Raw genomic sequence first — 27599 nt, forward strand, 5'->3', positions numbered from 1 at the left:
CTCCAGCTACTGTGCAGTTGTGTTCATTTCACACCCCAGTAAGGTTATGCTCAAAAGCCTTCAAGCTAGACTTCAGCAGTATGTGAACCAAGAGTTTCCAGATGTACAAGCTGGGTTTAGATAAAGCAGAGGAACCAGAGATCAAATTGTCAGCATACATTGGATCATAGAGAAAGCAAGGGAATTTTAGAAAAACGTCTCCTTTTGCTTCATTGACTATGCAAAGCCTTTGACTGTATGGATCACAACAAACTGTGGAAAATTCTTCAAGAGATGGGAATACCAGACCTTACCTGTCTCCTGAGAAACATGTATGCTGATCAAGAAGCAACAGTTTGAACCAGACATGGAACAACTAACTGGTTCAAAATTGGGAAAGAAGTATGTCAAGGCTATATTTTGTCACCCTGCTTCTTTAATTTATATGCAGAGTATATCATGTGAAATGCTGTGCTGGATGAATCACAAGCAGGAATCAAGATTTCTGGGAGAAATATCAACAACCTCAGATATGCAGATGATATCACTCTAATAGCAGAAAGTGAAGAGAAACTATAGAGTCTCTTGCTGAGGGTGAAAGAGGAAAATGGAAAAAGCTGGCTTGAAACTCAACCTTCAAAAAACTAAGATCATGGCATCCAGTCTCATCACTTCATGGCAAATGGATGGGGGAAAAGTGGAAACTGTGGCACATTTTATTTTCTTGGGCTCCAAAATCACTGTGGATGGTGACTGCAGCCATGAAATTTAAAAATGTCTCCCTGGTGGCTTAGATGGTAAAGAATCCACCTGCAGTGCAAGAGACCTGGGTTGGGAAGATCCCCTGGAGGAGGGCGTGGCAACCCACTGCAGTATTTTCGCCTGGACAATTCCTGTGGACAGAGGAGCCTAGCCAGCTACAGTCCATGGGGTCGCAAAGAGCCAGACACGACTGAGCATCGAAGGACAGCGCAACACAGCTCCTCAGAAGAAAAGCTGTGACCGACCTAGACAGCACATTAAAAAGCAGGAAGATCAGCTTGCCGACAAAGGTCCGTCTAGTCAAAGCTGTGGTATTTCCAGTGGTCATGTATGGATGTGAGAGTTGGACCATGAAGAAAGCTGAGCGGCGAAGAATTGATGCTTTTGAACTGTGGTGTTGGAGAAGACTCTTGAGAGTCTCTTGGACTGCAAAGAGATCCAACCAGTCCATCCTGAAGGAAATTAACCCTGAATATTCATTAGAAGGACTGATGCTGAAGCCAAAACTCCAATGCTTTGGCCACCTGATGCCAAGAGCTGACTCATTGGAAAAGACCCTGATGGTGGAAAAGATTAAGGGCAGGAGGAAAAGGGGCTGCAGAGGATGAGATGATTAGATAACATCCCCAAGTCAGTGAACATGAATTTGAGCACATTCTGGGAGACAGTGAAGGACAGGGAAACCTAGCATACTGCAGTCCATAGAGTCTCAGAGCAGCTGAGAAAAAAACGCAGCTTTGCCGTAATTTCAGCCTTCCCTAGTGACTCAGTGGTAAAGAATCAGCCTGCCAGTGCAAGAGACACATGTTCAATCCCTGGGCTGGGAAGATCCTGGGAAAAGGAAATGGCAATCTGGTTCAGTTATTCTTGCCTGGGACATCCCATGAACAGAGGAGTCTGGTGGGCCACAGTCCAGAGGGTCACAAAAGAGTCGGACACGACTTAGTAACTAAACAACAAGTAGCCACTTAACGATCCATTTTAGAATTTTTGTATTGTTTTCTGGACACGGAATCAGGCTTACCAGCCTGGAGTTTCATGAATCTTGTTGAGGTTTCTTTTGCTTTTTGTTATTGCACAAGTTACTTGCCCAAATCCAGGAATCTCTCATCTCACCCGGTCACGTGATCTTTCCAGTGTCATCCAAAAGTATTCAGCAATAATATTAAGCACGGTTTCTCAGGAATGCAGAGCCACGTGGAATATGGAGTCTTGCTGTCCCTCTGGAGGGAGTTCTCTGCCTCTCTGTCTTTTCTGTAGCCCCCGGCTAGCGCCGAGCCATGGCTGTCCAAGGCTCAGTCTGCCTGCCTGTGTTCCACCTTGTGGCTGAGCCTCCCAACAAGTGCCTCTAAATAACAAAAGCCTGCCTTAATAAGAAACCAAAAAACCTTTTTTTTTTTTTGGCTGTCCAGCAAGGCTTGTGGGATCTTCGTTCCCCAACCAGGGATTGAACCCAGGCCCTTGGCAGTGAAAGCGCAGAGTCCTGCCCACTGGACCGCCAGGGAACTTCCAAAAGCCTGCCTTTTTATTCATCTCGTGAATCATCTGTAGTTGAATGAGAATTCTGTGCCCTGCGAGCACCATCCTGTTTAAATGACTAGAATCCTGACTTTGGGGTCTTCACTCTTTCCTCTGAACACCTGCCGACTGCTTTCTCCAGGCCTGAGTCTGCCTGGTTGTCCCGTGTCCCATCCTTCCCTGCTGTGAGTCCAGCACAGTGAGTGATGTGGGGCAGGTCCTGAACGCCCAGTGCCTCAATCGCCTCACCTACTCACCTACAGGAGAGTAATCAAAGGTGTCACCCAGGACAGTGCCAGGCACGGGGTCAGCCTGCAATATGAGTTAGGTGTCATTACTGTTACTATTCAAATCATACTTTTAGGGACTTCCCTGATGCTCCAGTGGTTTAAAAATCCACCTTCCATTTCAGGCAATGCAGGTTTGATCCCTGGTCGGGGAACTAGGATCCCACGTGCGGTAGGGCAGCTTAGCCCTACAACTACTGAGCCCATGTGCTCTAGAGCCCTGCAGCTAAGACCTGACAGCCAAATAAATACATATTTTTTAAAAAATAAAATCACGCCTTTAAATATTACTTAGGGCTTATGTCATGAAACATGGCATGAGGCACACACTTGGACCAAAAAGAGAAGTATTTCAAATATCTTGTGACTCTAAATGATCACTCGTTAACTAACAAAATTCAGACATTTCATAAAAGAACAGCCCACTGAAAACCTGCTTTTGTCAAACATCAGTTTAGAGTTTGTTTGTTTGTTTGTTTGTTTAAATGTAGTTCTCCTGTTTAAACCTCACAAGTTTTCAGTGAAAGTGTGGAAAGGTTCTTCTCCCCTTTCCCAGAAGGGAGGTGAAGGTTCAGAGAGATGAAGTAATTCGCCTGAAGTCAGCTCAACCAGTAAATAACAGGAAGTAACGTCTCCGCCCATACCTACAGACTGATCCCATACATAAGCAAAGGCATGACTTGCCGCGGGTGAAACAGGAAAAGGGAGTTGACCTGACGGCGTGGTCAGATAGACTGAAGCAAGTTAGGGAGCTTTACACAGAGAGTGTTGATTACTAGTTCAGTTCAGTTCAGTTGATTACTAGGTTCTCCCACAATTCACAGCCTATGTAAAGCAGTATCCCCTCTTCTTCCCCATTTCCCCTTCTTGGTAGGTCACAAAAGCATCTTTTGAATTTTGTCACCATGAACCAGGTGTGCCCGTGGGATAATGCCCTTGTGTAAGACGCTGACACGTCTGGGTTGGAGGCCCAAGGAGGCCCAGGAGCTGCCCCAGGGGAGTCATCACAGTGCCACCAACTGTGCAGGCTCGGGCCCAGCAGTCAACGTTTAATGAATATTTAATGAGTGATTCCGATGCATGGCAAATTAGAGAGCTACAGAAATATTAATTGGAAAGATAGGGAGATGAGTAGATGGGTCCTGGAACTTCCTCCAGAGCTGGGACGTCAGATCCCAAGCTGACCTACCATCATCAGCTCTCGTGAAGCCTGGGGGCCACCCCCACCAGTTCCCTTGCCCCACGACCCTGTATCCACCCAGAAGACCCATCTGAGTTGAACCTGCTAAAGGCACCACCTCTCGATCCTAGTAACTGAAAAGATAATTCATGGGGCGCAGGGATAAGGAGTGAGTTCCCTGAACTCGGCCAGGGCACGAGCTGGACAGGCTGCAAGGTCACTGCCAGTGTTAATCACAGTGCAAGAGGGGGCAGCAGGCCCGTCCAGCCTCTCCCCCCTGCTGGGTGCCCTCACCAGTCACTCGATGTTTAAGGAATGTCTATGGCCACACACTGTGCCAAGTGCTGGGAGAGGCCAGCCGGGGGTGGCCGTCCAGGCGGCTCCAGGACTCTGTGCCGATCAGAGTTCTTTGATCTGCCCTGGGGAAGTAAGAGTTGACACTTTGCCGCAATCCCCATGGAGGGACCTGCTCTTCCAGGGCAAGGTTCGTTCTCCTGGCCTCTCCCAGCACCTGAGGCTTTTCAGTTTGCATCAGGAGGCTGGGCCACAGGAAGGCCAGGTGGGCAGCTGGCAGAGGGGCCTGGTGCTAGATGAGGGGAGCCAGGCCACCAAGGGTGACCCCCTGGAGACGGTCCAAGATAAAGCTGGACATCAGTTAAGGTGGTAACAACAGATTTGATTCATTCATGACTGGAGAAGGGGAAAGAGCTGGTGGGGCATTTTAAAGACAGAATTGGGAATTGGGACAAAGAGATCGGGGTCACAGAAGTGACAAATGACCAAAACTGGGTGGGCACATGGGGTGATGTTAACGCACTTAGGCCGTTTTCTGCGTCTGCTGCTAACTGGATTTTATCACCTGCGGTATTCATCCCACCGGGACTCTGAGACAGAGACTCTTCCTCTGTCGTGATGCTCCATCCTGATGATGACATGTCAAAGGATTGGCTTCCAGATCCTTGGGAAAGACACTCCTGGATTGTAGGAGTTAATTTAGGTCTCACAGGGAGAGAGGAAGCATTTACAGTCCTGAGCTGTTTAGGAAAGTGCACTAAGAAAGGAACGTCAAGAGTTGGTAGAACAGAGGTGAATTCTTTTGGTAGCCTGGGGTTTTTCCAGACAGGAGCCCACAGAGGTGCTGGGGAAGGGCGGGGGCACCCAGAGATCAGCTTTAGGCTGCTGGGCACTAGCATGTGGGGAGGTCTCTGCACGCAGGGGGTCAGGTGGGGTCCCCTGTGCAGTTCTCAGGACTGCGGCTCTGGGGCCTGGGGAGCCCCGCTTTCTGCTGATGGAACAGCAGAACAGGGAGCTGATGGCTCCCCTGTGGGTAGATAACAGGGATCAGAGTTCATGCAGCTGCTGCTTTTTGGGGCGTATCAGCAATCATGCCCCAGAAGCCCAACTTGGAAGATGGTAGGAAAGGGTGAGACTTGAAAACCTCCAGATCCTCGAATAGCTGCTGCTATTCTGAGACACTCCTGTGCCCCCTCCTCCGCCCCATGGTAAGGGGTCATTAGATCATGGTGGTGAAAAGAGCGTTAAGGTCGCCACCCCCCAAGCCGGGCATGGCGCGAGTGTGACCCAGCCCCTCACCCCTGCAGAAACCACCCCGTCCTGGATCGTGGCCAGCGGCGTCCTGGTGGCCTCCGTGTGCGCCGCTGTCCTGCTGCTGCTCGGCTGCTTCTTCCTGCTGCGGTGCGGTTACAGGAAGGCCAGGCACGCCTTCCCCCCGAGGAATTCTCTTCCGCAGCACCTGAAAGAGGTAGGTAGTGGCACGGAGCCAGATGTGGGTAAGAAGACGCTGACCTTCGGAGTCAGAGCCGCCTGAGTCAGCCCGGCATGGTTTCTCGGAGGATGACAGGAGCCTTGGGCGCAGGTCCCGTTCCTGGTGCCCTTTCCGAGAAGTCTGAGCTCGGGCAGCAGCCCTGTGGGAAGGGGACAGAGGTTTTGTTCCTAAAAGCCCCCCCTCCAGCCTGGATGTTTGTTCCTTCTCTGACTTTCCCTGCCCAGAGGCCCAAGTCGTCCGAGAGCCAAGCTGATGGTCCCAGAGCAGGAAGGGACCAAGCCGAGCTCAGAGCAGAAAAGACGGGAAAGAGAGCACTCTGGGCTGAGTGCCGCGAACAGCCAGGGATGGAGGAGGGGCAGGAGCAGTGTCAGAGCGGGGAACATCTCAGAGAGCCTGAAATTACGGGACGAGCGTCCCAGGCTTTAGGAAAGCACTTCTTTTTTTTTTCCTCCAGAAAATTTAAAAAAACGTGAAAGTCATTCAGTCGTGTCCAACTCTTTGCAACCCCATGGACTATACGGTCCGTGGAATTCTCCAGGCCAGAATACTGGAGTGGGTAGCCTTTCCCTTCTCCAGGGGATCTTCCCAACCCAGGGATAGAACCCAGGTCTTCCACATTGCAGGCGGATTCTTTACCAGCTGAGGCACCAGAGAAGCCCAAGAATACTGGAGTAGGTAACCTTATCCCTTCTCCAGGAGATCTTCCTGACCCAGGAATGGAACCAGGGTCTCCTGCATTGCAGGCTGATTCTTTACTAACTGGGTTACAGGAAAGCTACTTTCAGAACGTCTGGGTGGAAGAAAGAATGTGCCTGGATAGAGCCTGTAGGACAGAAGCGGCTTTAAGAAATGAAATCTTGGTTATATTCTCACTTTCGTTTCAGTTAGAAATGAAGTGAAAGGAAATGTGAAGTGAAGCCCGCGTCTCCCCTGGGCTGGGTGTGGGCTCGCCCAGGAAGGAGGCGCAGTTGGGATGGAGAAGTTCCTTCAGCTCAGGGAACCTCCCGTGGTGGGATTCTGGGAGCCCCACTCCCAGCAGCCGAGGGAGCAGGCCCCTGCTTCCTAAAGAAGACTGGGGTGAGGGTGGCGCATCACAGCATCCACTCCAGCCTACGTGTAAACCGTTAGGACCCAGGGGTGCAGCTTCTCTTTTTTTTTTATTTTTATTTATTTATTTTTTTCAGTGGGTTTTGTCATACATTGATATGAATCAGCCATAGAGTTACACGTAATCCCCATCCCGGTCCCTCATCCCACCTCCCTCTCCACCCGATTCCTCTGGGTCCTCCCAGTGCACCAGGCCCGAGCACTTGACTCATGCATCCCATGAGTGGTGGTCTGGTGGTCTGTTTCACCACAGATAATATACATGCTGTTCTTTCGAAACATCCCACCCTCACCTTCTCCCACAGAGTTCAAAAGTCTGTTCTATACTTCTGCGTCTCTTCTTCTGCCTTGCATATAGGGCCATCGTTACCATCTTTCTAAATTCCATATATATGTGTTAGTATACTGTAATGTTCTTTATCTTTTTGGCTTACTTCACTCTGTATAATGGGCTCCAGTTTCATCCATCTCATTAGAACTGATTCAAATGAGTTCTTTTTAACGGCTGAGTAATATTCCATGATGTATATGTACCACAGCTTCCTTATCCATTCATCTGCTGATGGGCATCTAGGTTGCTTCCATGTCCTGGCTATTATAAACAGTGCTGCGATGAACATTGGGGTGCACGTGTGTCTTTCAGATCTGGTTTCCTCGGTGTGTATGCCCAGAAGTGGTATTGCTGGGTCATATGGTAGTTCTATTTCCAGTTCTTTAAGAAAACTCCACACTGTTTTCCATAGTGGCTATACTAGTTTGCATTCCCACCAACAGTGTAAGAGGGTTCCCTTTTCTCCACACCCTCTCCAGCATTTATTGCTTGTAGACTTTTGGATAGCAGCCATCCTGACTGGCGTGTAATGGAACCTCATTGTGGTTTTGATTTGCATTTCTCTGATAATGAGTGATGTTGAGCATCTTTTCATGTGTTCGTTAGCCATCTGTATGTCTTCTTTGCAGAAATGTCTGTTTAGTTCTTTGACCCATTTTTTGATTGGGTCATTTATTTTTCTGGAATTGAGCTTCAGGAGTTGCTTGTATATTTTTGAGATTAATCCTTTGTCTGTTTCCTCATTTGCTATTATTTTCTCCCAATCTGAGGGCTGTCTTTTCACCTTACTTATAGTTTCCTTTGTTGTGCAAAAGCTTTTAATTTTCATTAGGTTCCATTTGTTTATTTTTGCTTTTATTTCCAATATTCTGTGAGGTGGGTCATAGAAGATCTTGCTGTGATTTATGTCGGAGAGTGTTTTGCCTATGTTCTCCTCTAGGAGTTTTATAGTTTCTGGTCTTACATTTAGATCTTTAATCCATTTTGAGTTTATTTTTGTGTATGGTGTTAGAAAGTGTTCTAGTTTCATTCTTTTATAAGTGGTTGACCAGTTTTCCCAGCACCACTTGTTAAAGAGATTGTCTTTTTGCAGCTTCTCTTAAAAGCCGAGTCGAGCTGCTCCCCCAGGGAAGGTTACAAGAGGAAGGTTAAGGGAACAAGGGTCAGCCCCGCCCCTGCAGCCGGTCCAAGGGCACAAGTGATGCCCGTGACCTCACTGTTCTGCTGCCTGCTCCCCAGACCAACCGCTGCTGACCTGGCGGGAGCGACTCAGACCTTCCGCTCTGCGAGGCCTGAGCCCCTGGTCACAGGACACCAGAGACCCCGCCTCTTGTGCTTCTTCACGTGCCATCAGAATTGGGCAGGAGTCCCCCCCTCCCCCGGGCCCCATCATGTAGCAGCAGCCTCTTCTCTCCCTGATGATCCAGGTAGTGATTCCTGATTCCTTTCCTTTCTGGCTAGTTTTTTGGCACAAGGATCCTGACGTGAAAAGGTGGCAGCTATAACTTATAGTTTGGTGGAATCCCTCCCGCGTCCCCTCGTGGAAACGTCCCCCTCTGGGATAATAACAAAGATTGAGGTATTATGCGGTTGTTGGTCTTTAGTCACTAAGTCGTGTCCAACTCTTTTGCAACCCCATGGACTGTAGCCTGCCAGGCTCCTCTGTCCTTGGGATTTTCTAGGCAAGAATACTGGAGGAGGTTGCTATTTCCTTCTCCAGGGGATCTTCCCAACCCAGGGATCAAACCTGTGTCTCCTGTATTGGCAGGCAGATTCTTTACCCCTGAGCCACCAGGGAAACTGCGAGATATTACATAGATACTTATATTATAACGTTTGCCTTTAGCTACTCTTCTTTTCTCAGCTATTTGTAAGACCTCCTCAGACAGCCATTTTGCCTTTTTGCATTTCTTTTTCTTGGGGATGGTCTTGATCACTGCTTCCTGTACAGTGTCATGAACCTCCGTCCACAGTTCTTCAAACACTCTATCAGATCTAATCCCTTGAATCTATTTGTCACTTTCACTGTATAATGGTAAGGAGTTTGATTTAGGTTATATCTGATGGTCTAGTGGTTTTCCCTACTTTGTTCAATTTAAGTCTGAATTTGGCATGAGAAAAGAAGAGAAGCTAAAGGCAAAGGTGTAAAGGAAAGATATACCCATTTGAATGCAGAGTTCCAAAGAATAGCAAGGAGAGAGAAGAAAGCCTTCCTCAAAGATCAATGCAAAGAAATAGAGGAAAACAATAGAATGGGAAAGACTAGAGATCTCTTCAAGAAAATTAGAGATACCAAGGGAATATTTCATGCAAAGATGGGCACAATAAAGGACAGAAATGGTATGGACCTAACAGAAGCAGAAGATATTAAGAACAAGTGGCAAGAATACACAGAAGAACTGTACAAAAAAAGATCTTCATGACTCAGATAACCACAATGGTGTGATCACTCACCTAGAGCCAGACATGCTGGAATGCGAAGTCAAGTGGGCCTTAAGAAGCATCACTATGAACAAAACTAGTGGAGATGATGGAATTCCAGCTGAGCTGTTTCAAATCCTAAAAGGTGATGCTGTGAAAGTGCTGCATTCAACGTGCCAGCAAATTTGGAAAAGTCAACAGTGCCCACAGGACTGAAAAAGGTCAGCTTTCATTCCAATCTCAAAGAAAGACAATGCCAAAGAATGTTCAAACTACTGCACAATTGTACTCATCTCACACACTAGCAAAGTAATGCTCAAAATTCTCCAACCCAGGCTTCAACAGTACGTGAACAGTGAACTTCCAGATGTCCAAGCTGGATTTAGAAAAGGCAGAGGAACCAGAGATCAAATTGCCAACATCCATTGTGTCATCGAAAAAGCAAGAGAGTTCCAGAAAAACATCTGCTTTATTGACTATGCCAAAGCCTTTGACTGTGTGGATCACAACAAACTGTGGAAAATTCTTCAAGAGATGGGAATACCAGACTGCCTGACCTGCCTCTTGAGAAATCTGTATGCGGGTCAGGAAGCAACAGTTAGAACTGGACATGGGCCAATAGACTGGTTCCAAATTGGGGAAGGAGTACATCAAGGCTATTTATTGTCACCCTGCTTATTTAACTTATATGCAGAGTACATCATGAGAAACGCTGGGCTGGCTGAAGCACAAGCTGGAATCAAGATTGCTGGGAGAAATATCAATAACCTCAGATATGCAGGTGACACCACCCTCATGGCAAAAAGTGAAGAACTAAAGAGCCTGTTGATGAAAGTGAAAGAGAAGAGTGGAAAAAGTAAAACTCAACATTCAGAAAACTAAGATCATGGCCTCTGGTCCCATCACTTCATGGCAAATAGATGGGTAAACAGTGGAAACAGTGACAGACTTTATTTTGGGGGCTCCAGAATCACTGCAGATGGTTACTGCAGTCAAAAAATTAAAAGACACTTGCTCCTTGGAAGATAAGTTTTGACCAACCTAGACAGCATATTAAAAAGCAGAGACATTACTTTGTCAACAAAGGTTCATGTAATCAAAGCTATGGTTTTTCGAGTAGTTATGTATGGATGTGAAAGTTGGACTATAAAGAAAGCTGAGCACCAAAGAATTGATGCTTTTGAAATGTGGTGTTGGAGAAGACTCTTGAGAGGCCCTTGGACTGCAAGGAGATCCAACCAGTCCATCCTAAAGGAAATCAGTTCTGAATATTCATTGGAATGACTGATGCTGAAGCTGAAAGGCCAATACTTTGGCCACCTGATTTGAAGAACTGACTCATTGGAAAAGACCCTGATGCTGGGAAAGATTGAAGGTGGGAGGAGAAGGGGATGACAGAGGATGAGATGGTTGGATGGCCTCACTGACTCAATGGACATGAGTTTGAGTAAACTCCAGAGGTTGGTGATGGACAGGAAGGCCATGCTGCAGTCCATGGGTTCGCAAAGAGTCGCAAAGACACAACTGAGTGACTGAGCTGAACTGAGCAACTAAGACGCAGGCACAGTTTTTTCAAAAGTGAAAAGGAACAGGGCACTTCCTTGATAGTCCAGTGATTAGGACTCTATACTTCTCCTGCAGGGGGCACAGATTCCATCCTTGGTCGGGGAACTAAGACCCTGCGTGCCATGAGGCATGGCCAAGAAAACGAAACAAAGCACAGAGCAACAACAGATAGCTCGTAGGAACCAGCCGTGCAGCGCAGGGAGCGCAACTCAGGCTCTGCGATGATGTTGGTGGGGAGGATGGGGAGGGGAGGGAGGCCCAAGAGGGAGCATAGGTGTATGTATGTATGTGTACGCATATGTATGCATGTGTATGCATATGTATGCATGTGTACGTATATGTATGTATGTGTACTTGTATGTATGAATGTGTACGTGTATGTATGAATGTGTACTTGTATGTATGAATATGTACGCATATGCATGCATGTGTACGTGTGTGTACACGTGTGTGTGCATGTGTGCACGTGTGTATGCATGTGTACGTATATGTGTGTATGTGTACACATATGAATGCATATAGCTGACTCGCTTCACGGTACAGCAGAAACTAACAGCACATTGTAAAGCAATTAGACTCCAATTAGTAAATAACAAGCAGAAAGGAACAGATGAAATTAATATTAGTAATACATTTTATGCAACCCAGTATATCCAAAATATCATTTCGACATGGAACTAATAATTTTTTTCATTTGTCAAAACATTTATATTCTTTTTTTCATACAAAGTCTTCAAAATCTGGTGTGTGTTTTACCTCTCAACACACGTAGAGTCAGACAGGCCATGTTCCACGTGGCTGGTGGCTGCCGTACAGGATGGCACAGGGCTGAAGGCTGGAAAAAGGGACACTCGGGGTGCTGGGGAGCACCCGAGAGGGCCTCCAACTCAGCCTGAGGATGCACAGGAGAGGGACTTATTCCAAGACACATGTATCCCATGCCGGCTTCTTCGAGGTAAGGATGCCCCGGGCGGCATTGGGACCGTCCCTGAGTCTCCCTCCAGGTTTACAAGAGGAACTGTCAGAGGAGGACCTGTGATCGCTAAGCAAAGGAGGTGCAGATTTATTGTTGAATTTTTTTAATTGTGGTAAAACACGCATAATGTAAAATTTGCCACCATATCCAGTTTTCAGCGTACAGTTCAGTGGTATTGCGTACATGGACATTGTTGTGCAGCCCTCCTCACCTTTCATCCTCAGAACCTCTTTCATCTCGCAAAACAAACCAGATCCATTAAATAAATTAATAGATCCATTAAATAGAACTCCCCACCTCCCTTCTCCCCCAGCCGCTGGCCACCACCGTTACTTTCTGTCTGTGAATTTGCCTAGTCTAAGTACCTCATGTAAGTGGAATCATGCCCAATTTGTCCTCTTGTGCCTGGCATAGTTCACCTAGGTTCCTCAACGTTGTGGTATGTATCAGAACATCATTACATTTTGAGATTGAAAAAAAAATTGAATTATGTGGATAGACCACATTCTATTGGGTTGGCCAAAAGGTTTGTTTGGATTTTTCTGAACGCTATAACAAAAACCCGAACAAATGTTTGGCCAACACTTAGTATCTGTCCAGTCATGCATGAACGGGGTTTCCCAAGTGGCGCTAGTGGTAAAGAATCTGCCTGCCAATGCAGGAGACCCAGGAGACAGGAGCGTGATCCCTGGGAAGAATCTGACCCATACGAAGCTCCCCTGGAGGGCAGACATCCCCTCCAGTGTTCCTGCCTGGAGAACCCCAGGGACAGAGGAGCCTGGCGGGCCATAGTCCATGGGGTCGCACAGAGCCGGGCACGGCTGGAGCGACCGAGCACGCACGCACATATGTGTGGATGGGCACGCGGTCTGCTCCCACCTTTGGCTCTCAGGAGTTATGACGCTCTGAAGACAGGGGTACGTATTAATGTATCTCTCTGAGACACTGCTTTCAGTTCTTTTCAGGTGTATAACCAGAAGTGGACTTGATGGCCCATACGGTAATTCTATTTTTAATTTTGTGAGGAACTGTCATACTCTTGTTGTTACATTTTTTTTTAAACAGCATTTTTCATCCAGGAGTTCTGTAGAAAATTGTGAGCCCAGAAAAAGAAATGGAAAATTTGTTAATTAACTTTTTTTTCTTCCTCCCTGCAGTTTATGAGCCACCCTCATCACAGCACTCTTCTCTTATTCTCCTTCCCACTGTCTGATGAGAATGAAGTCTTTGACAAGCTGAGCGCCATCACGGAGGTGTCTGAAAGCTGCAAGCCGAACCCTGGGGCCAGCTGTGGTCTCAGGACCTGACGTGGGCAGGGGTCCTTCCAGTGGTGTCCGAGGAGGGAGCACACTCAGCCGGGCGCAGTGACCCCCTCCTTGTCCTGGCTGCCCCCGAGGGCAGTCAGAGCAGCCAGCCAGCGCGGTCCGAGACCACCTGAGCAAACCCAGATGGAGAAACACAGACGCCGGGACAGCGTCCACACCACCAAGGAGTTGGACTCTACATGCTCATGTGGCAAAACCTTGGGAACTTGCCACTTTTTAAAGGCCTTAATGATTAAACAAAAAAAGTTGGCCACTGTGATTTCCCTGATAGTTCATCCCAGTGGTTAAAAGACTTCTCGCTTCCAATGCATGGAGCACAGGCTCCATCCTCAGTTGAAGAACTAAGATCCCACATATCACATGATGTGGCCAGAAAAAAAAAGTTGAGGTTGGCCACTGGAGGTGTGATTCTCAGTCTTGTGTATTCAGTAATATTAAAAGGTTTTAGGGAATTCCCCAGCAGGTCCAGCGGTTAGGACTCCACGCTTTCACAGCCGAGGGCCGAGGTTCAGTCCCTGGTCAGGGAACTCAGGCCTCACAAGCCATGTGGCAAAAAAGCAAAACCACCAAAAAAAAAAGTTTTAAATGGTTAGAAACAAAAATGTGTAAAATGAGGAAGAAAGACCAAGACACTGTGGAATCTGACGGGAGAAATGGCGTCAACTCGGAAGTCGGTGCCACCAAACTCTGTACAGAGTGCAGACTCTGGATTCTCAGGGACACCTGGACTGGGTTTATTCTTCTACGCGGACACGTTTCTTATAACGCTGGTGCTCAGTTAAAGCGTCACTCTCTGTTTAGTCCATGCGCGTTAAATGACACTCCGTGTGACTATTGGAGTGAGCCAGGTTCTCATGTGCTGTCTTTGCTGTTCACTCAGTCAGTGGATATTCCTCAGTCCCTGCTTGGCGGTCAGCCAGGGACTGTGCCAGACCCAGCGGCCAAGCAGCAACTGGGAAGCTTCAGAAAAGAGAAGGCCCTCAAGCTTTGAATTCCAGGCTTCCCAGGTGGCTCAGTGGTAGAGAACCTGCCCACCAATGCTGGAGACACAGGTTCGATCCCTGGGTCAGGAAGATGCCTTGGAGGAGAAAATGGCAACCCACTCCAGTATTCTTGCCTGGAGAATCCCATGGAGAGGGGAGCCTGGCAGGCTATAGTCCATGGGATCATAAAGAGTCAGACAGAAGTGAGCAGCTGAGCACGCACGCATGGGCTTTGAATTCCACCTCGGACACTTAACAGTTCTTCTGTACATGAGGATGAAAAAACCTAAGGGTTAGTGACACTCAGTGAAAAATGCCCACCCCAGTGCCAGCACATGGCAGTCACTCAATAAATGGTAGCTCATCTTACCAACTGCATCATCTCATGGGTATGACAGACTTCACAAACCTAGGTCAGCAACAAATATCCCTTCCTCTGGGCCAGGTTGCTTAATAAAGTAGATTCATCGAAGTTCCCCAAAATAGAAAAATTTTTTTAAAAACCCACTTTGTAAAATAATTTGACACTGTTTTTAATGGAAACAACATGGGGGGACAAGATCAAAAGTTTGTTGACCTGTTCGGTATTTTTAAATTACGTTCAGTGATGTTGTGAGGGAGAGGTCACCATGTCCTGGGTTCTCAGCCCCTGATTCTGTTAGGTAGTCTGACAACAGGGGAGAAGTCAGTTCCCTTCCCCAGTTCAGCTCGTCATCGCCCAAGGAGGCATGACAGGAATGCGTGTACGTGAATGCGTCTGACTTGGGAGAGAAGGAAAGGAATATTACTTTATTGCCCATTATTCATCCAGTCCTTGCCTAAAGCCCTTCACGTGTCTGCAGAGTCTCCATCTTGGAAAGTGTGAACCCTTCGCCCTCTCTAGGGGCTCAAAATGCCACCTTCTCCCTTGCAGCCCCCTTGCTGCCGGGCTTTGAGTTGGGGGATCGGGAGGGGCGTGCAGGGCAGCAGTAGAGGCCAGGGTTCCAGTAGAAGCATCCGTGGGAGACTCCGCACCAGCAGTGAGTGTGAAAGGGTTAGTCGATCGGTCGTGTCCAACTCTGTGCGACCCTATGGGCCGTGTAGGCCACCAGGTTCCTCTGTCCATGGAATTCTCCGGCAAGAACACTAGAGCAGGTTGCCATTCCCTTTCCCAGGGAATCTTCCTGACCCAGGGATTGAACCCAGGTCTCTGACACTACAGGCAGATTCTCTTCTAGGTTTGGTTTGGACATTGTTCCTGCCTTCACCTCCCAAGGCTGTTCCTCCAATCCTTCCTGAGATTCTGTGAGCTCCCCCAAATCAGGCTGAGACACTCGTTTTAGCCAGTCGGTTTCTAATGGTTGCAGCTCAAACCCTGAGCAGGCTTCCCAAAGCAAAGCAGAGTGGATATGGATTCTCCAGTCCTAGAAGCCCACCCAGGTGGGCTTAGGGGTACAACAGGAGTGAGCCATCTCTGTGTGGTTTTCCAGCAGAGGGACTGACAGCGGCACTCATCCTCTAGGGCTGGGAGGTCCTGAGGGGCTTCAAGGGGACCAGCTGAAGCCTGAAACTGACTAGCTGCAAACCGCAAGGGTAACAGCCTCCTACCAAAAATGGGGGAATTCAAAGCCCATGCGTGCGTGCTCAGTTGCTCAGTTCTGTCGACTCTTTGTGACTCCATGGACTATAGCCTGCCAGGCTCCCCTCTCCATGGGATTCTCCAGGCAAGAACACTGGAGTGGGCTGCCGTTTCCTCCTCCAAGGGATCTTCCCGACCCAGGAATCAAACCTGCGTCTCCTGCGTCTCCTCCTACCGCAGTGCGCTAAGATGAGGGCAGAGAAGGGCACAGGCCCTCCCGGGCCAGGAGCTGACCCCTGAGCTACTGTCTGCCCTGCCCCCAGTACAGTGTTGTGGGGGTGGAATCAGAGACATCTCAGGGACCAGGGTCTCTAGCCACACTGGGGGATGCACTGTTTGCACACCTCCCCCTACACACACCCCTGTCTCCCACCACTGATGATGGATGTTTGCCCAAGTCGCCCCCGTATTCACTACCTTCCTTGTGACTCCGGGTGGCTCTCGGCCGCCACTTTCATGAGAAAATACTGCTCGTGTCTCTGCACGTTGAATAGGAGGGGGACACGTCTGTCATTTGGCCCCCAAGATGTCAGCAATCTTAGGGAACCTCATCTAGGCTTCCCTGTCCCATAGATGGCAACATCCCTGACCCTCAGATGAAGTCAAGTAAAATGCTGGATGTTACATTTAAAAAACAACGTTTCAAATGATCCCTAGTGAGGAAGGAAGAATATACCACCTTTCACCCTGGAGGGCATTTGACAAACCTTGTAGGATTTCAGCCCCTTGCAAGGACTCGAAACAGAAGACAAGACTCGGGGCTCACCCAAGGTGGCGTGGAAAGGACACCTACCCTTAAGTCTGAAATCCCAAAGAGCATCGCCTCCCCTGTGTAAGGGTGAACTAGGAATAAAGGAATCCCACCCCACCCCCATACCAGTGTCCTGCCATAAGAAAGTGTCACAAGTTTGTGACTTAAACCCACAGAAACTTACTCTCTCACAGCTCTTGACTTCAGAAGTCCAAAATCAGTTATCACTAGGCTGAATTCAAGGTGCCAGAAAAGTCTTCAGAGGTTCTAGAGGACAGTCTGCTCCTGCCTTTTCCAAATGCCAGCAGCATCATTCCTATCTCTGCCTGTGTTCAGATCACTTTCTCTTCCTCTGGTTGTCTCCCTCTGCCTGTCTCTTTATTATAGAGACACCTGTGGTTGCATTTTAAGCCCCACCCAGGCATCACCAACTCGATGGACATGAGTTTGGGTAAATTCCAGGAGTTGGTGATGGACAGGGAGGCCTGGCGTGCTGCAGTCCATGGGTTCGCAGAGAGTCGGACACAACTGAGCGACTGAACTGAACTGAAAAGGTAATCATCCAGGATAACTTACCCAACTCAAGATCCTTAATTTAATCAAATCTGCAAAGACCCTTTTTCCAAATAGGTCCCATTCACAGATGCCAGAGACTAGGACTTTGGAGTGTCATTATTCAGCCTACTACACTCCCGCCCCAGGGACTGCAAGTGAACCTTTTTGGTTTCAATTTTGTTTGTGATTGGAGAGGCAAAGCAGTATCTTTCCTGAGAAGTTATAATCTCAAAACTGTAGATTTGCATCCCCCGGTCCCTCTTCCTGGGCGGTCAAAATAAAACTTGAGGTTAACTGTTAGAAATCACAAACCCCCAAAGGAAAACGTCACAAGGAAAAGCCAGCAGAAACAGCAGGCAGCTGGGCCTGACCCACCAAGACCTCAGATGCCGACATACATGGTCCAAGGAAAGAGAGCATGCAGAGTGCAGTCAAGTAAATCTAAGAAACCGTTGATTGCATCAGGATGGCACAAGAGGCTGAGTGAGTCACAGGAACCCAAATCTCAGTGGCTTGGAGAACAAAGACTTCTTTCTTGCTCATTTTGTGTGTGGCTGGCAATCAACCGAGGGTCTGTTCTTTTCTCAGTGATGTCTTTATTCTAGAATCTAGGCTGAGGGACCTGCCAAATGGGGAAAGAACTACCAGACCACAATTGTCCTCAGAGCTTCTGCTGAACATGGAGCATGTCGCTGCTCTCCACTTCCTATGGCCAAAAGCTTGGCCAAGTCCAATGTTGGTAGAATGGGCACGTGTGCTCCTTCTCTGGGAAGAGCTGCAAGTCAGGTAGGAACAGTCAGGACTGTGTGATTCCCTCACAAGGAAGAGATAGAATAATTGGGAGCAATAAGTGAAATCTGCTGTAGACTAAGATTCAAATGGATTTGGTGACGGGGTGGGGACATGGTAGAAGAGGTGCTAAATAGATCTCTGAAAATGAAAATTATGATACAGTTGCTTGAACAATGCAGATTTGAATTATGCAGTTCCACTTATACACAGATTTTTTTTCATTAAATTCATACCATAATGTTACATAATTGGTGGTTGTGGAACCACAGCTTTGAGAGCAAACTGTAAAGTTATATGTGAATTTTTGACGGTGCAGGAGGTCAGTGCCCTAATCGCCACATTGTTCAAGGGTCAACCGTAACTGACATTTAAAAATCAGAGAATGGGCTTAACAGCAAATTAGGAAAACTGAAATGAAAGGAAGTAAATTGGGCAGAAAGGGGAGCATGTGAGTCAGGATTCAGACAGAGCCAATGAGAAGCGAGATATTTCTGTTAGGGAATTGACTCATGGAATTGCGGAGGCTGGCAAGTCTAAAATATGTCGAGCAGACTGACAGCCAGAGACCCAGGGAAGGGTTGATATTTCAGTTGGGTCCAAAGGCAATATGGAGGCATAATTACTCCTTCCTCTGGGGACCTCAGCCTTTTTTTCTCTCAAGGCCTTCAACTGATTGGAAGAGATCCACTCACATGATAAAGGGGTGACCTGCTTTACTCAAAGCCTTCTAATTTAAATGCCAATCTCATGTTAAAAATAATATCTTCACAGCAACATTCAGACTGGTATTTGATCAGATATTTGAGTACTATGGTCTTGTCAAGTTGACAAATAAAATTAAACACCACCAGGAGCGTAGATCTGAAGTGATTATCAAGAATGCATTAACATAAGGATGAGAAATATGAGAGGGACTTCCCAGGTGGCGCTAGTGGTAAAGAACCTGCCTGCCAATGCAGGAGACATAGGAAACACAGGTTCAATCCCTGGGTGGGAAGATACCCTAGAGAAGGGCATGGCAACCCACGCCAGTATTCTTGCCTGGAGAATCCCATGGACAGAGGAGCCTGATGGGCTACGGTCCATAAGGTTGCAAAGAGTCGGACACAACTGAAGCAACTTAGCACGCGTGCACAGAATAGAATGAGATGATCTATTACATGTCTAATCACAGTCTCTTTATTTTTTTGGACTCCAAAATCACTGCAGATGGTGACTGCAGCCATGAAATAAAAAGACACTCTTTGGAAGAAAAGTTATGACCAACCTAGACAGCATATTAAAAAACAGAGACATTACTTTGCCAACAAAGGTCCGTCTAGTCAAGGCTATGGTTTTTCCAGTAGTCATGGATGGATGTGAGAGTTGGACTATAAAGAAAGCTGAGCACCACAGAATTGATGCTTTTGAACTGTGGTGTTGGAGAAGACTCTTGAGAGTCCCTTGGGCTGCAAGGAGATCCAACCGGTCCATCCTAAAGGAAATCAGTCCTAAATATTCATTGGAAGGACTGATGTTGAAGCTGAAACTCCAACACTTTGGCCACCTGATATGAAGAGCTAACTCGTTTGAAAAGACCCTGATGCTGGGAAAGATTGAAGGTGGGAGGAGAAGGGGACCTCAGAGGATGAGATGGTTGGATGGCCTCACAGACTCAATGGACATGAGTTTGGGTGGACTCCAGGAGTTGGTGATGGACAGGGAAGCCTGGCATGCTGCCGTCCATGGTCACAAAGAGTCGGACATGACTGAGTGACTGAACTGACTGAACTGAATCACAGTCTCAGGAGGAGAGGTGAGAAAGGATGAGGCAAAAGCAGTATTTGAATATTTGAAAAGATAATGACTGATGAAAGACACCAGTCTACAAGCTCAGGACAACAAATCCCTAGCTGGACAAAGAAGAAATCACATCAGGACAAATCTTGCTGTTGTTCAATTACTAAGTCATGTCTGACTCTTTGCAACCCAGGGACTGCAGCGTGCCAGGCTCCTCTGTCCTCTACTATCTCCCAGAGTTTGCTCAAATTCATGTTCATTGAGCTGTTAATGCTATCTAACCATCTCATCCTCTGCCGCCTTCTTCTTCTTTTGCCGTCAGTCTTTCCCTGCATCAAGGTCTTTTCCAACGATTGACTCTTTGCATCACATGATCAAAGTATTGGAGCTTCACCTTCAGTATCATTCCCTCCAGTGAATATTCAGGATTGATTTTCTTGAGGATTGACTGGTTTGATTTCCTTGCAGCCCAAAGAACTCTCAAAAATCTTCTCCAGTACAATTCAAAAGCATCAGTTCTTTAGCACTCAGCTTTCTTTATGGTCCAACTCTCATATCTGAACATGACTACTGGAAAAACCATAGCTTTCACTATCTGGACCTTTGTCAGCAAAGTGATGCTTTTTAATATGCTGCCTCTGTGGCTCAGATGGTAAAGAATGTGCCTGCAATGCTGAAGACCCAGGTTAGATCCCTGGGTCGGGAAGATCCCCTGGAGAAGGGAACAGAAACCCACTCCAGTATTCTTGCCTGGAGAATCCCATGGATAGAGGAACCTGGTGGGCTACAGTCCATAAGATCCCAAAGAGTCAGATACAACTGAGTGACTAACATACACGCTTTGGCTTCCCTGGTGGCTCAGCTGGTAAAGAATCCACCTGCAGTGCAGGAGACTGGGTTCAATCCCTGGGTTGGGAAGATCCCCTGAAGAAAGGAAAGGCTCCCATTCCAGTATTCTGGCCTGGAGGATTCCATGGACTATATAGTCCATGGAGTCGCCAAGAGTCAGACATGACTGAGAGACTTTCACAGACTTGTCATGCCTTTCCTTCCAAGGAGCAAGTGTCTCTTAATTTCATGGCTGCAGTCATCATCTTGCCGTGGCAAAGGGGCTTGCATAACTCAGTGAGGCAATGAGCTACGCAGTGCAGACCCACTGAAGATGGATGGGTCCCAGTGAAGAGTTCTGACAAAGCGTGGTCCACTGGAGGAGGAAATGGCAGCCCACTCCAGTATTCCTGCCACAAGAACACGGTGAACAGTATGAAAAGGTAAAAAGATATGACACCGGAAGATAAGTCCCTTATGTTGGAAGGTTTCCAGCATGATACTAGGGAAGAGCAAAGGGCAATTACTAATAGTTCCAGAAAGAATGAAGCAACTGGGCCAAAGCAGAAGTGAAATCCACTCAGTCATGGGTGTGTTTGGTGGTGAAAGTAAAGTCCGATGCTATGAAGAACAATATGGCATAGAAACCTGGAATGTTAGGTCCATGAATCAAAGTAAATTGGAAACTGTCAAGCAGGAGACAGCAAGATTGACCATCGACATCTTAGGAATCAGTGAACTAAAATGAATGAGAATGGGCAAATTTAATTCAAGGTGAAACTGCAGGGCCTCAAAAGCAGAGACAGCATATTATCTTCAAAGAAAAGATGGTTAAATTATGGATGATGATCTCAGCAGTAAAGAAGCCAAAAAGTGATAGTATACCTTTCAAGTGCACTAACATTTTTGTCAACTTTGAATTATAAGACTGCAAAAATATCCTTCAGGAAAAGGGATAAAATAAAGACTCAGACAAACAAAAGTCAATGATATTTGACATTAAAAGATCAAATAAGATCTAAGGGATATATTTCAGACAAAAGGAAACCATTCCCAGATGGAAATTATGATACATAAGAAGAAATACAGGAAAGAAACTGGTAAATACATGAGCAAATCTAAGCAACTGTTTTCTGTATAAAACAATAGCAATATATCCTGGGTTTAAAATAAAATACAGGGAGGAAAACAGCTGAAGATGAAATGTTTTAAGATCCTATTTTTTTTCAGAAGAGAATAAGATGAATCTGAGATATGGGTAAGTTAAATATCATAAAATTTCTAGAGTCACCTCAATTCTGGAGAAGTGGTTCTTAATTGGGGAGGTGTTTTACTGAAAGGTTTACTTTTGTTTTAGGTTCAAAGGATTTGTTACCAAAAGAAACCACTTGTAACACACAAACAATTTCAATTTTCTATAGAAGATTATTTGACTTAACTTCAACATACAGTCATTAAAAGAAGAGAAATGGAAGCAATAGGAGAGAGTCATAGCATACACATCACCAAATTGGGCTGACCTACATCCAGACTTGCCCACTCCAGTGTTCTTGCCTGGAGAATCCCAGGGACAGGGGAGCCTGGTGGGTTGCCGTCTTTGGGATCACATGGAGTCGGACACGACTGAAGTGACTTAGCAGCAGCAGCAGCACATCCAGACTTAAAAACAGTACTGGGAAGTCCCTGGTCAACAGCAATCTAGAATCCCAACCGGGAAAATGTCCCTGGCAGTGCATCCACTCTGTGGATGAGACAGCAAATTGCAGTTTCAGGGGTTCCCACTCATAATCCCAGGTCACAAACTGCTATCGACTTCAATCTTTCAGTAAAAGAGATAGAATCAGACAAACAAAGACATTTGACATCAAAAGACCTTTTTAGAGAAAGATCTCTGGGATATATTTTAGGCAGAAAGAAACCATTCCCAGATGGAAGTTATGATATGTAAGAAGAAATATAGGAAAGGAAAAAAAGAAAGAAATACAGGAAAGATACTGCTAGATATATGAGTAAATTTAAACAACTATTTTCCATATAATATATCTTGGGTTTAAACTAAAACACAGGGAGGAGAACAACTGAAGATGAAACATGTCAAGGTCCAAATAATATTGACTTTAACATTTTTACAATGCTGTTTGTTTTATCTTGTGAGTCATAGGATTTCTTTAAACCCCAGGCATGACTGGCCAAACCTCCATGGGTTCAAGAATTCCAAGTCCTACTTCCTTTCTCATCTAAAGTGCTGCCTGACTTGCTGTGCTTGCGGGCAGGCATGGAATCTGGACAGTGTCCAGGAGGGTCAGAAGCAAGGACAGAGGCCTGCTCTCCTGCTTCTGCTTCTCACTGCACTTCCTTACAGGCACTTCCGGCCCCACCTTGCAAGACTTCCTCTATTTTAATTTCCCTCATAGGAGGGCACAGATTTGTCTCCCACAGGACATTTGACAATGTCTGGGAACACTTCTGGTTGTCTCTACTGACATCAAGTGAGTAGCAGCCAGGCTTTGTGATAAATATTTACATTGATTATCTTACTTATTCTTTGAGACTGAACCCTCCACAGGACCCTCTGAAGGAAAGCCCGAGGCAGGCTGCGGGGGCTGCACTGAGAGTTCAATCCACACGTGTAGTGAGGGCTGTGGCCCAGGCCCTGCCAGGGCTGAAGGTGGATTCTGTGGCCTTTCCAAGTCTCTGGAGCCCAGTTCTCTTGAGAAGGATGTGGGCAATCTAACTGCTGAGGCTGCAAGCTTTGCAGCTAGGAAGTGAAGAAGGAGGCGAGAACCTCACAAGAATTCTGAGATCAGAAAGGGATTCAGCAGGTCATCTTGTGGGCCCCCATGAAGACACCATAGCAGAAATATATGTCAGGTCTGTTTGAAAGGCCCCCTGAGGGAAGCCAGCTTGAGCCAACTTCCCATCACCCCCACCTCAGGCTTCCCCTTGCCAGCTTCCCCTGGAAGAAGAGAAGAGTTCACTGTGCTTCCTTACAGGCACTTCCAATCCTGCTCTCCAAGACCAGATCAGCCTCTTGGTCACCCTGTTCCTCCTCACCATTGTGGTTCTCAGCCATGGCTGCCATAGCAGTCACGTGGCAAGCTTTAGAAGTGTCAACGCCAGGCCTTGCTCTGACCACTAAATTAGAACACTCTAGGGTGGGATTCAGGTGTCCTGGGTTTTAAAGCTTTCCCAGGTTTTTTCCAGGGAGTGTGCAACCAAGGTGCAGATCACTGCTCTACCAGAGAAGGTGCGAGAGCTGGTAAGTAACTCTTACTCTGCACTCCTGTCTGTTTTCCTGTTCTCTCGGCTTTAATACCCAGCTAAAGGGTCCACCAGGGTTTCCCAGGTGGCTCAGCAGTAAAAATTATACCTACCAGTGCAGGAGATGCAGGTTAGATCCTTGGATCAGAAAGATCCCCTGGAGAAGGAAACAGCAACCCACTCTGGTATTCTTGCCCCGGAAATCCCATGGGCAGAGGAGCCTGGCAAGCTACAGTTCATGGGGTCACTAAAAAGTCAGACACAACTTAGTGACTAAATAACAACAAAAGGCCCACTCATTACCTTCTGCTTTTACAAGAAGGTCAGAAGTCACTTGGAGTTATGAACATCTTGGGGAAATACGTCCATGGCCGAAAATTTTTCCTCCCGGCACTGCTCCAGGTTTCTGAGCTTCTCACCACTGGTCATCTGGGAAGTAATTTCCCTCCTGCTACCCCTTTCTCTTTGCTGGTGCCTGACACAGACCTAGTACCAAGAAGTGTCTGTTGAAATAATAGATAATAAAAATGTAAACTGAAGACTTCTGGAGCACCTGGCAACTACACTGCAGACCAAATGGAAACTCATTAGCACATGCAGATTAAATAGAGCGAATTCTGTTTAAGTAAGTTAACAAAACACCAAAACATAGGCAGGAGAAAAATAAAATCAGTGAAAATCTCCCAGGTAAAGAAAAAGGTTATATTCTCTTCTGTCTACTTTTAAATTAAGTTGAAGTTATTTTTCACCTTCAACTGCACATCAGAAGTCACAATTTTACAGTATCTCAGTTCTATTCCCCATTTTTAATATTTTTACTTCTTGTTGCCAAATCTTCTTGCCAATTTTTGCTTCTTATGCCAAATAAGATTAGCCCTTATTTTAGTTAGCAGCAGAAGAGTGGGTTAGAAATCACACCCTCAGTGGCAAGCTTTGTTTTAATGTCAAAAGCCATCTTTGAAGCACAAGGACAAATAATGGAATGTTTTCACCAAGTGAGCTTTTAAAATTTAGCTCTTTAGAAGAAAGAAATGGAAAAATGTAATAAGGATGGACCAAGTACCGTGGAAGAAACTTAAGGATTAAAAAAAAAAAAAAAAAACAAGTTTTTTTAAAGTTCTGTTTCAAAGGAGAGAGAAGATAGTAAAGTAAGAAGATCCTGAGCTCACCTCCTCCCATGGACATACCCACATTACAACTATTTACAGAGCAACTATCAATGACAACAACCTATGACCCAGAAATCCCACCACTGGGCGTATACCCTGAGAAAACCATAATTCAAAAACACACACGCACCTCAATGTTCATTGCAGCATTATTTACAATAGCCAGGACATGGAAGCAATAAATGTCCATCGACAGATGAATGGGTAAAGAAGATTCGGTACATACATAGAATGGAAAAAGGAAAGCTATCAGGTCATTTGTAGAGACATGGATGGATCTAGGGCCTGTCATACAGAGTGAAGTATGTCAGAAAGAGAACAACAAATTTGTGTATTAACATATATGTGTAGAATCTAGACAAATGGTATAGATGAACCTATTTGCAGGGCAGGAATAGAGACGCGGACGCAGAGAATGGATGGGTGGACACGGGGTGGGAGTTGATGAATTGGGAGATTGGGATTGATGTATGTACACTGCCCTGTGCAAGACAGATAGCTAGTGGCCACCTGCTGTGTAGCTCAGGGGACTCAGCTCAGTGCTCTGTGACGACCTAGATGAGGGGGACGGCAGGGAGGTGGGCGGAAGGTCCAAGACGAGGGGGTATATATATGCATATAGCTGGTCCATTTCACTGTCTGCAGAAACTAACACAATATTGTAAAGCAACTATATCCCAATTTTAAAAAAAGTTACTTGGAGACAAATGAAAAGGGAGACCCCATGACCAAAAATCTATGGGACCTCGCAAAAGCCATTCTAAGAGGGAAGTTTACAGCACTAAATCCTACCTCAAGAAACAAGAAAAATCTCAAATAAACAGCTTAAAGTTACACTTAAAGGAACTAGAAAAAGGACAAAGAAACCTTAGTAGGAAGAAAGAAATAAAAAAGATCCTAGCAGATACATTTTAAAAGTTTTTCTTTAAGATAAAATTGATCAACTTTTAGGCAGACTCATCAAGAAAAATAGAGAAGGCAAAAATCAGTAAACCCAGGCATGAAAGAAGGGAAGTTATGACCAACACCACGGAAATACAAGGCATTATAAGAGATTGCTACAGACAATTTTATGCCAGTAAAATGGACAACCTAGAAGGAATACATAAATTCCTATAAATGTACCATGTCCCAAGACTGAATCAGTAAGAAATGGAAAATATGAGCCAACTGATTACAGTAATGAAACTGAGTCACTAATCAATAAACTTCCAACAAACAAAAGTCCCAGGACCAGGTGGCTTCACAGGTAAATTCTATCAAACATTTAAAGAAGTGTTAATGCCTAGCCTTCTCAAAATAGTCCATAAAATTGAAGAGGAAGCAACACTTCCAAACTCACTCTCCGAGGCCAGCATCATCTAGACACCAAAACCAGACAAAGACACTACATACAAAGAAATCACAGGTGAATGTCCCTGATGAACATAAATGCAAAACTCCTCAACAAAATATTAGCAAGCTGAATTCAGCAATATATTAAAAGGATTCTATACCAAGACCAAGTGGGGTTTATGCCAGGGATGGAGAGATGGTTCAATATCTGCAAATCAATCAGATACACTACATTAGCAAGTTGAAGAATAATAATCATATCATTTCAATAGATGCAGAAAAAACTTTTCACAAAATTCAACATCCATCATGATAAAAAATTGTCAACAGAGTGAGTATAGAAGGAATATTGTTGTTGTGTAGCCACTAAGTTGCATCTGACTCTTTTGCAAACCTATGGACTGTAGCCCGCCAGGCTCTTCTGTCCATGGGAATTCCCAGGCAAGAATACTGGAGTGGCTTGCCATTTCCTTCTCCAGGGGATCTTCCTGACCCAGGGATCGAATCTGCATCTCCTGCATTGCCAGGCGGATTCTTACTGCTGAGCCACCAGGGTGGCTGTAGAGGGAATGTGCTTCAATGTTATAAAGACCATACATGGTAAACCCATAGCTACGTCATATTTAATGGCGAAAAGCAAATCATTTCCTCTATGATCAGGAACAAGAAAAGTATGCCGACTCTCATCACTTTCATTCAACATGAAATTCCTAGCCTCAGCAATCAGATAAGGGAAAAAAATAGAAGGAATCCAGTTGGAGAGGAAGGAGGAAAACCGTGGCTGTTTGCAGACAACATGATATCATACATAGAAAATCCTCAGGCTGGCACCAAAAAAACTATTAGACATCATCAGTGAATTCAGTAAAATGATGCAAAATCAATACACAGAAATCTATTGTATTTCTATACACTAACAACAAACTATCAGAAAGAGAAATTCAGAAAACAAACCCAACATTGTAACAAATTCAATAAAGATTTTACAAATGGTCCACATCAAAAAATAGAAATCTTTAAAAAGAGAGAAATATTTCTCTGTAAAGGTCTTTAGTGGACTGATGGGCCCTGAAGATTAGAGGACTTTAAATCAGCAGAAGTCTCAGCAAGCACCTAGTAGCCCCTTTGTTATCCTAAGTGCTAGGGAAGACAAGGATCTGGTCCCACCACTCTGATAACCAACACTGTGAAAAACCAATGCTGTGAAAAGTCTGGCAGTTCATCAAATACACATAAAATTGTCATATGGCCTAACAATTCCAGTCCTGGTTATACTACCAAGGGAACTGA

The 27599-nt window shown here is 45.9% G+C and overlaps 1 protein-coding gene across 1 annotated transcript in view; it reads left to right on the forward strand.

Moving 5' to 3' along the window:
- IL10RB (interleukin 10 receptor subunit beta) overlaps nt 1-14590 on the forward strand; it is a 30193-nt gene extending 15603 nt beyond the window's left edge. The window contains exons 6-7 of the mRNA XM_065913453.1: nt 5328-5488; nt 13071-14590. Of these exons, the coding sequence (XP_065769525.1) occupies nt 5328-5488; nt 13071-13220 (311 nt within the window). The 3' untranslated portion in view covers nt 13221-14590. The remainder of the gene's footprint in view (nt 1-5327; nt 5489-13070) is intronic.
- The last annotated feature ends 13009 nt before the right edge of the window (nt 14591-27599 follow it).

The sequence above is a fragment of the Muntiacus reevesi genome, chromosome 21 (assembly GCF_963930625.1).
Source record: "Muntiacus reevesi chromosome 21, mMunRee1.1, whole genome shotgun sequence".
NCBI lineage: Eukaryota > Metazoa > Chordata > Mammalia > Artiodactyla > Cervidae > Muntiacus > Muntiacus reevesi.